At 38.8% G+C, this 11,174-nt stretch overlaps 1 protein-coding gene across 1 annotated transcript in view; it reads right to left on the reverse strand.

Moving 5' to 3' along the window:
- egfra (epidermal growth factor receptor a (erythroblastic leukemia viral (v-erb-b) oncogene homolog, avian)) overlaps positions 1-5,162 on the reverse strand; it is a 42,286-nt gene extending 37,124 nt beyond the window's left edge. The window contains exon 1 of the mRNA XM_044367886.1: positions 4,942-5,162. Coding sequence (XP_044223821.1) covers positions 4,942-5,020 — 79 coding nt within the window. The 5' untranslated portion in view covers positions 5,021-5,162. The remainder of the gene's footprint in view (positions 1-4,941) is intronic.
- Positions 5,163-11,174: the final 6,012 nt, after the last annotated feature.

The raw sequence follows: 11,174 nt of genomic DNA on the forward strand, positions 1-11,174 counted from the left end.
ACCGCTCAGACATGATGCAGTTTATCAAAGCTGGGAGGGAGGGAGGCGAGAAATGATCCTCCAGCTCCCACGGCCCAAAACCCAAAAGCCATATTTGCAACAATGGCTGCAGCAGATGGAAGTCTGGGAAGGTCGTCAGTGGACCAGCAAAACACAGCAGCACAAGTAGTAGCACTAGGGCCACTCTGGACTCTAAAAAGCAGACTAGAGATTCTAGGATTACACAGTATCATAACCTATATTTCACTACTGACATGCATCTAGTCCAAGAGAGTGGGCTTTAATGAAAAGAAAAGGCATGGTTTCTGAAAGTTATGGGGAAAAAAATAGGTGACTGATGAGAGAAGCTGGCTTGTTAGATCCCAACACAATGCAGAAGGAAAAGCACTTACTCAGGATGCTGAAATGCGCCGCAGGACTGAAATTTTGTCGTGATTCAGCTTAACTGTGGCAGGTGTGCACTGAGCAGGCACATTTAAATGTATAAATGATTGAGCTGAACCCATATATTATCTTCCAATCTCATTCTGGTGAGAACTTGAATAATCCATTAACACTGAAAAAACATATTGATATAAGCGGGTTATCCTGTGCCCAAAGCGAACCGGGAGCCTTGCTGTAGAGATTAAGGATTTAGCCACCGACATGCCCCTGAGATTAGTTTGATCTTTCACAGGTTTTCTCATATAGACCATTTAGAAGAACTCTCAGAGAGGTTCACCTCATATCTGCACTTGGGAAAGTGACATTTAACAATGAAAAGTAGAAGAGGTTAGAAAATATTTAAGTGTACAATAAAAAAAATTCAATCATCTCCTCTACAGTACAGCTCCAGTCACAAACAGGAGTCCAATTGATTCCGAGACCATTTAGCATTTCATATGGAAATAAATCATCACAGTTATTACTTGTGGTTGGCTGCTGGGTAAAGCCGTGGGCATTATTTACAACCTTCCCACAGATGATGACAGTTAATAACCGAGCATGCCAGCAGCGCGGGACGAGGAGCTTTTCTATTATTCAGCAAGTCCCTGTCTGACTCCCACAGAAGCCATCACGCCCTGCCAGGATGTCACTGAGCGGAGGACTGACAGGTGGGCTTCCTGAGGGAGAAGCTGCTCACTGCCAGGTGCATTAACAGATCTCAAATTCAATTCCATGAGGCCCAAATGTCTTCACCATTAACAGGACTTCAACATGAGGTGGGCTGACAGACCGGGCTAAAAGACCACCTGGTTAAGATTCTGTTAAGATTCTGATTATCATTTAATAACTTTGGGTATCCATCTTTGATTAGAGAAAGGATTTTTTTTCTTTTCATTTGATTTCATTGTGTACAGGACTTTTATTTAAATACTTAAACTGTTATAAGGCACATCATTAACAAATTCACCATTCACTAGTTGCCATTGAGAAGGCTGACAAGCTTTCTAATTTTGTATGGCACAAATGTCGTTTACAGTGATAATAGCAGTAGATATACCACTCAAAATACTTGGTCATTGTTTAAACAATGGGCCCTTGATTTCAGGCAGAGGTAGAAAAAAGACTTTCATAGTCTCTCAGACTATGCTGGCTGAAATGACAACAGTTGCAGATGTTATCAGCTGTACTGTGCTAAACCCCATGACTGAAAATGTTGTTTCCAGCATCATGTAAAATAATTCCAGCTGACTCTTTTAAAACAATAATCTAGTAAAAGGGGTCTTAAATATGCACTGGCTGCATACATGACGTTCTAAAAGTCAGCATCCTTTCCAGCTGATGACCAATCTAGAAAATGACGAAATAAGGAAACGGCATTGTTCTTGTATTGTAGTGCAGCAGAGCAGTGTTAGGAGGTAAAACAAAAGATCAGCATGTTATTTCTTTGAAACAAAACCCTGGTTACTGTTCATATTTTCAAACAGTATTATTTGGCAAACATAAAGCCAACTTGAGTAAGTTGGGTAGCTGGAGTGTCAACTTTGACAAATCCAATTAAGAGTAGAGCTGAGTTGCTAACGTTAACTCCAAACTCTGACAGCAGCCACTGGCTTCCACACGGTGTGGAAATACTAAACAGTGGATGTGCTACTCATGAACAGCGCTTCTCTGTAATCTTGGTTGCCACTGTAGGTAAATGAGCTGACATGCTAACAATTGCATGTTAGGTTGAAACAGATATACACACAGTTTAATCCATTCCTTACATGTTAACACCTGCATTTTTGGTTTTGGAAAGACTAAAAAAAACCCCTCCAAACTCTTTTAATGCCTGCTGTGCCTAGATACGGGTTTTAGAAAAGGGCTTTAGCGACGGTCGATTGAAAAGTAATTGTCTGTGTGTACACATTTCGAATGCAACTGTGTCTGTGATTAAGCAAACACTGTAACATGACTAATGTTAATGATGTTAATGTAAGGTGTTCTCTCTCCAGCTCATTGATCTATACAAAGGTTTGTATTTTTCAGAAACCTTCTGTTAGAGAACACCCGAATACAGAACAATGTGCACCGATGGTCCATTTTTCATCCATGATCTCCATTAATTTGACGTTTTTTTTCCTCAACTTGAAAATCTTTTGCCACTTCCAAGTGTAAACAGCTGACCAGATGTTCTCTCTTGTTTCTTAGCAACACAAACACTTTCAGGTCAAACAGACTCTAAATTAGACCCAATAGTTAACCATCGCTGAAAACCATGTATCTCCTGCTTTGGTGATAAGTCGAAGGATTATTATGCTCCTTTGTAGGTTGAAAAAAATTATCCTTCTTCTTAAGGTTTATAAACCCCTTTCAAACCCCACTGGATTATCTCAGAAATGCTTTGTCACTAAGCTTACAGCAAGACTATTTATCTCTCTTTTTGTTTTGATATTTTGGAGATACTTGTTTTCCACTGGAGATTGCGTCTCATATCACAGTAGCGCAGCGTGCCAGGAAAACATACACCTCTGACTATCAAAACAAAAGCTATATGATGTCTGTTTGGGCAACCGTGTCATAATCCAGTCATTACACAGTGGCTTTGTAACACAATATTTCAAGTAGTCAGCATGCAATTATTTAAGAAAAAACTCCGCCATCTATGGTTTTATTTATCCATGGAGTTAATGGATAAACCAACCTCAAATGAACTGTGCTACCCTCCAGGTTCTATTTCTTTAATCAATAACAACGATTTATGTGTGTGTTGTGTTCATCAGGATGGAAAAACAATCCACATATTTGAGCTTTTGTTTTTCATTTATGAGTTTTGATGTCATAGGGACATAATTGGCGTTTGACATCTTGTTCAAATCAGGTTTGGACACTGTGTTCTTGGAAAACACGGTGTGCCACATGGAAACATCCGTCTTAGCCACTGGCCAAAAACAGAAACCAACAGGAACAACAACAACTAAAACTGTACCAAATACCATGGCGATCATTACAGCTGCTCATTTCTAATCTTCTCTGGTCTTAATAAAATACCAAAATCCTTATTTACTGTGGGAGACTTGCTGCTGCATGAAACGTGTGCTGTGTAGTTTGTTTAGAAGCCCAGAAATATTTAGGAACTCTGTCTTTTTGGCTGACAAACACTTTTGATTTGTTATGGTTTTCTTGAAACCGGCACTGGTTGTTACTTGTTGGAGTAGACAGGAAAGATGCAACTTGCCTGTGTGCTGCTGGCACTGAACACACTGTGCTTATCTGCTTATAAGCAGGAACAACAGTGCAATGAGCATGCATACAATGATGATTCATGAGAATAGGAAGACATTAGAGAGCAAAGTGATACTTCTGGTCACTTTCTCTCCTCACATCTGGCCTGTATAAGGTCTGAGTCACTTGAATTACACGTGGAATAAATTTGAATATTTTTAAAGTGCTTCATCTCACACTAACATTTAGAAGATGTGTCCGTTTAGACTTCACACTTGGAGTATTTAAAATAAAGATGTCATTTTGTGGAAAATGGAAAAAAAAGTACTGAAGCAACAGTCAAAACAGTGCTGTTTATAAAAATAATAAAAAAGGTTTGTGCGACCTTTACTTCAGGGCCAAAAGAAAGCCTTAAAATAAGCAGAGCAAGAGAATTCAAGAGACCTGCCACTTCAGTGCTAGTTCTCATATTTTCATCAGCCTCCAGGCTCTCTGTTTTATGTTATTTCTGCAAGTAAGTGACTGTCTTCACATTTTGATCTAATCTCCTCTGAGAACCAGATGCAAACTGTGCTCATGCACCAGAGCCTTGTCACTCAAGAGGATGCTCAAATAGAAATATATATATATGTATAAATAAACAAATGTGACCAGCTGAAAAGGCATCAGAGGCAAATCTAGTACAAGATTTATAAGTATAATCTATAGTATAAGAAAAGGTTAGAAAATATATCAGCAGTATGTCCCAATTTCAATTTAAATTTAGCCTATAAAGAAAAGAAAAAATGTTCACACCCTGCTTAGAAAAAAGATACAGTTTTCTAAAAAATAAAAAAAGAAACATTACGGGACTAGAAAATAAAGTATGCCAGTAAATTGCACAATCCACATCCCCTCCCTGCAGCATCATCACCAAATACTTGGGTCATAGTCATTTCTCATGGGATGTGGCAAAGATGCGTAATTTGCGCAGTTCACTAATTGGCTAATCAATCCCAACTTTAGCGCAACACGCACGCGATTCCACCGTGATTATCAATAACTATATCGCGCACTGAAACTGAACGTTAAACTTTACTGAAGCCTCTTTATAGCTTTTCCCAGGTCACACAGACTGAACACACCGAGACTGTGAGAGAAACTTTTCTCCCACGCTAGATCAAGTTTCTCCGCGGCTTTCTGAGCACGACTGTGATTTCTGTGAGATTCACGTAAATGCCGGACGGGCAGAGAGGAAAGCGAAAGCCCTTTTTTATAAAAACCATTACAACATAGCCACGTTACGCGTAGTCTACCAGCTCCCTGACATACCTTTCTTTTCCGCCAGAACAGAAGAGCCCAAGCAGAGCAAAGAGGTGAGAGTGATCCACCTCAGAAAATGCGTTGCCATCGTGTTTTTGAAGCCCCCGGTGAGAAGGTGTCATTCCATACCAACAAAACGCGATATTCCGCTCTATAGAAACCTAACAATCTTTGAGGTTTTCCCTCGTTAAGTGAAAGACTTTTCCTTCTCTAGGAAACTCAAACTTTGACAGCTCCTCCTCCTCGCAGATATCTCCAGCAGTCCGTGCTCCGGCAGTGAGGACAAACCACTGGCTCTGACGTCAGCAAGAGGGAGGATAGATGCGACTCTCAACAGCTCAGGTAGAGACAGAGTGGATGCGTTTTAAAAGAAACACCCCCCCCCCCCCCCCCCCCCAAAAAAAAAAAAAATCTACTATTTTCCGGAAGTGGTCTGCAGTATGGTGAAGGACGTATAATTTGTAATATAATGGAAAAACACTACACTGATGTTTTTTTTTTGTTTTTTTTCTGCATCACTGAGACCAAACCAGTTTCTCTGAGTGATGCAATGATAAATAAAACGCTGGATAAACTTCCTGTCAATGAGCATATTTTGGCAACAGTGGACAAAAACAAATAGTACTTGCAGAAAACTACAAATCTACTATCTTCTTCTGTAAAAGCAGGACTGCAGCCAGTGATTTAAAAAACAAAAACCAACAATTAAGCAAGTAACTGTTTGGTCTATACAATGCCAAAAGATATAGAAAAATGTCCATCATTTAAGTCCAGAGTCAAAGGTTAAGTGTTCAAACTGTTTGTTTTGTCTGGCAAACAGTTCACACCTCAAATATATTCAATTTACAATTACATGAAACTGTGAAAAGCAGCAAATCCTGTAGACATTTAATAGCTTTAACAATTAATCAATTATCAAAATTTGGTGTTGATTAATTTTCAGTCGAACAACTAATCAGTTAATCCAGTGATAATTTCAGCACCGCATAAAAGCACAAGAAAGGGCAATTTAATCCAGCTAAACCCACTTTTTCCAACTTTTAAGTGCAGATAAACTTGATATTCACATCTTTGTGCACTTGTTCACCAGTAAATTCAAATAAATATCAAAAAAATACTTTTTTTCTGCAGTTAAAAAGTTGGATAAAATGCATTTAGCTGGCTTGTCCTCTCCTTTTTCTCTTGCATGCAGCTGTGGTACTCAGTACTTAAATGTAAGCGTGAGATTAGATATGTCTGTAGTTGCCCCTAGCTAGCATAAAGCTCTGATGAAATTTCAATAAGGAATTATGCCTTTGATGTGACTACACTGTTTTAGTATTCATGTAAAAAGGAAAATATAAAATGTTTTAATTAATTTTCAGTGACCAACATGAATGTAATAAACGATCACATTAATCTAGAAAAGTAACCGTGGGGTCATCTTACAGACAAATATCTACTTTCAGTTACATTTTTATCACTTACTTTAATAAGACACAGAATCAGATGCAACTGTTTCCGGAGCTTTTTTAGATGAAGATATAAAAGGTGAAGATGATTCACCTGAGATTTCAAACCTAAATTCTAAAGTTCTCATTGAATTTGACTCATAACAGCAAAGCTCCACAGTAATTTTCTCATCATTATTTCATGTATTTGTTGATGTGAGTGAATGAAAAACAGTCCTCAGTATCAGTGTCATACAGGGGTTGAATGGACAAAATGTCTAGACTGTTGACAGAGTGTCTGTCTTATTGGAGCCGAGTCTGATTGGATGTCAAGCTGCTTAAATGTGTTTGTTGTTGTACACAGATCAGACTCTATGGGGACAGGAGTGATAGAAATCATTTTTCACACTGGTGTTTATTTCATTACCGCAGCCTAATGGCTCAGCAAATCGTCTTTGGTTTTACTGTTGGAGGAAGAGGTTATTGTGTTGGGTGAAATTATGACCATTCTCCTCCAGGAGAAATTACTTAATGTGAGGCTAACGTTTCACATGAGAAGGCACAGCGAGCTATTCTGAATGTGCTGTGGATTTGATGCAATTGTCAGTTTGACTGTTAGCTTGAGAAACAGAAGAAAAATCCCTGTTCTCTGTCATATTATCAGTAAGGGGAAGGAAATGTTAACTGAAGGCGCACCATTAAGTGAGAACGTTATTTGCTTCTCAAGGTCATACACTTTAAATGGTCCAACGCTCATAAAGAGGATCAAGAGAGGTCAAATATGTTTTTTTTTTTTTTTTTTAGTGAGAATCAAATTTCATCGTCATTCAGTGTTAAATAATTGAATCTAACTCGGTGGTTGGTTTTAAATGTTTAGAAACTATGGTTTGCCACATACCAAGCCACAATGGAGGCTCATTAAAAGAAAGGAAAAAGAAAGAGATCACCTTGGCTTCTCACCAGCGCATGATTTCTACACCACTAGCCAATGTCTCAATTATGAAATGTTCCACAGAAAGAAAGAAAGAAGTCCCAGTTGTTACAGTCTTTCATATCACCACCCATCACTGTCCTGAGGCTCTATGCGTTTTACACAGGCCTACTCGGAGCCTAACAGCACAGTTGCTTGTCAGCCAAGCAGAAACACCAAACAAACACTGAATAATGGTCATACCACTGGGGATTCAAAAGACAGGGAGAGTTGTTGTGTCCTGGTATTCAGTACCTGGAGACACATTATGGATTAGTATGTGTTAATTAACACAGGCACATTTTTGAGGCTTGAGTTCTTTCAAGTACAGTAAAAGCCTAACCATGTAATATTACTTCTAAGAGCATTTTATTAACTAATGTGAGGGAGTCTTATTAAGTGGTTCAGCGAAGCAGAAAGGTTATGTGACCGTATTGTGAAGGGAGACTCGTTATCCTGAACGCCTGATCTCTGATCTGCATGACAGGGCCCATATAGACCAGCAACATCTGAGTATATTTTGGAAGACCTGCACAGGAAAGTGCCAACCCCCCCTCCGACACCACCAGCACCACCACCGCCGCCGCTGCTGCTGCCATTATTCTCTCTCCCATCACACGGAGCGTGTCATACTGTGCACGGTGTAATGATGAGACAGGCAGGACGAGCACAACATACGGGATCATATAGGATCGGCTGTCACTCGGAGGCGCAACATCTGCTGCATCCACCCAAACAGACGTCACACTGGTGATGTTTCAGAGCGTGAATATGATCATAACCAACAGCTGTGAAGATGTGAAGCAATGAAGAAGCCTCATTTCAAAAGGAGACATTAGCTATGATGAGAACAAATAGAGCTGAACTTCTGTGAAAAAACTCTAACTTTAGGCTGAATTTATATTGTGTTAGAGATTATTTGAAATCAGAATCATATTGCATTATATTTCATTTTTGTTAATTCATTACATTATAATTCTCTAGGAAGTTGATAAGCAACAATATGAATTTATTGGCAATGTGCACAAATGATACAAAATAACAGGAAATTATGCTTAGATCTGGTTTCTCAGACTGAAAACACCTCCACAGAGCAAATCCATTAGATATATTACATTTCCTAAATGTATTCATAAAATTAAGTCTTCAATTTCTGATTACCGAGTGGTTGTTTTGAGTCTCTGCACTATTTGGGGCACTTGTCATTGCTGCCGTATCACGGACATGTGAGATAAGACTTGGATTAGATGTGACTGAATCCATGAAAGCTTTAATAATAGCTTTCTAAATCCTGTTTTCAGCAGTATGTTGAAAGGCCTCAGGCGTTTAAAACAAACTGTCAAGTACTAATTAATTAGGTTTAATTAAAGGAGCCAGTGAGATTACCTTGTATCTCACCATCTGCCCCACTGAAAGGAAATTATCCTTCAGCTAAACTTAAATATTTGAATGCATTGTTGTTTTTAAATCGTGAGTACACACATGTGCGCTCTTTGTTTTCTCAAGAACGATAAACCATGTCTTATTGCGCTGTGTTTTACCGTTTCCTGATGAGGCCCCTGCTCTTTGGCTCTGAGCCATGTTCACTTGCCAGAGCATGTGGTCTCCATGGCAGCCCATTGGGTTACAGTAAACACCTCAAAGTAAATGAATGAACCTGTTTTAATCCAATAGGTATACCTTTCTCAACGTCTCAACCAGTCACATCCTGTTTCAAAACATGGAACACCTTTTTCACAGTTTGAGTAATGTCAATGATTTCCAGAAGGTTCTGTGAGCACAGGTTTCAAAGGTAATGTCAACATATCAATATCAAACATGTTTATTTATATGGCGCTTATCTAAAATCAGTGAGTTCTTTACAAAAGCCAAATATAAAGCAATAAAACAATAAGAAACATCAAGTGAACAGTAAAAATGTAACCCTTATGTTCTGACCATTCACAGTATCCCCCCATATTTAGTATATATTCCAAATTTCTGAAACACAAATATATTTTTCATTCATAAATAGCTTCTCAGTCACTAATAAATGGATGATGAACTCTTAATTAGTCTTTCAGAGAGCAGAGGGAGTGGTATTATTTAGATTTAATGCTATGTGTTTATGGAGATAAAACAATCACACTATATTATGGTCCTATAATAGCAATAATGATTTCAATCAATGTGAAACATTTTTGAATGATTTTTCAGCTTTTGAATAAATATGGGTCAAATTAAGTGGAATCTTGAACACCCTCTATGTACAAAAATGTATATCAGGCGCACAAATTTTATTTATTTATTTATTTTTATATTCTAGGTCACTTTAGGAAATATCAGAAAATGTCAGGCTTAAAGTGGTATTTAAGGTGTTTTCACTGATCTCAAATGTAAAAAATAGGTCAAATTTGACCATTACAGTTAAATCTAATTGCAAGAACAAAACATGAAAAAAGAACTAATAGCATTCCAATATACTATTTATACACACACATACTCATTAGCATATACAATGCACATGTTAGCCACTTAAAATTTAATGATAAGAATGGCTCATGATCACATTGGGTCTTTGGAAGCAATTTAAAAGTCTGATTTGATCATACCACAGTTATTATTATGAATATTACAGACAAAAGAGCAGTCATGATGGTTTATCCAACCTTTCTTCATGTGTTTTGAGGATTTTTAAAAGGCCCATTATGGATTTTCCTTCAGTTATTATAGCTGCCAGGGCTGCTGGTGCTGCAACCCATTTGATCCCTGGACATTTAGAGAAAATACGCGCAGGCAAAAATGTTCCTTTTGTGATGGTCTTGGACAGGATAACAATCCACTGTCGAGGCCAGCAGAGTGTTCAGTTTGATATTGTGAAGGTGTCATCTCTACCCTTTCACGCTGTCCTCATGGTTCATGGGGCTTTGACTATACCAGTGTGCACTTATTTGATTTGGTTGAGGGTCTGCATTCCCAGAGCTGGTGCCATGGCTCCCTTACAGTAAAAACATGGCGTGTCCCATTCAAATCAGTGATGAGAAAGTGGCCCCAACTACAGGAATCTCTGAGTCATTCACAAATGGGAATAAAAGGGATCAAAAAATTGACTGTTGGACATGCTGGCTGGAAGTGCAGAAATTGCACGTAGCCAGAAATCTGTCAGCTTGGCAGATGATATTCATTTTACTCCTTTCTTGTAGCACAAGTGATTGATAGAATGAGATCATGGATGTAATCAGCTCAATTTTCTTCTACAGGTAGTCGCACTCTGTCACAAGATGAGGAGCCCAACAGTCCGAGGAGATTTCACGTCATGTCATGCCACTGCCCCTTAAGGAGATCACTGTGGCACTTATGATGCCTGTAATGAGTAACTCCTTTTGGAAAGTCCATTGACAAAAGACCGTTGGACACCTTGGAGGGTTTAAATCTTCACCAGGCTACTCAGTTCTCCTTGATGCCAGCTCAACACAAACAGATAAATAGCTAGAACTGTTTCTATGTTATGTTATCCTGATTTATTTGGCATATTAGTGCCACAAATACATACACGGAGAAAAAGCATAAACCCAAACACCTGCACTGGCTATATTACTGTAAACATAAAAAACCCCCTCAGTGATATGAAGATTCTGTGATGAGCCTCATCTCTACGCCTTACCATATGCCCTTTCTGCTTGTCATATCAAATCAGTTTCTCGACTCATTAGTGGGGTGGATTCAGGTTCCTCAGTGTGTCCTGTGTCCACTGAGATTTGCAAGCAAATAGCTGGCGGCCAGATTCCTCAGTGAAACACCGCCATCTTGTGGCTCATTTGCTTGAGGCAGGATGTTGCAGCTCATATCTGAGCGATTATAAA

The sequence above is a fragment of the Thunnus albacares genome, chromosome 12, assembly GCF_914725855.1.
Source record: "Thunnus albacares chromosome 12, fThuAlb1.1, whole genome shotgun sequence".
NCBI lineage: Eukaryota > Metazoa > Chordata > Actinopteri > Scombriformes > Scombridae > Thunnus > Thunnus albacares.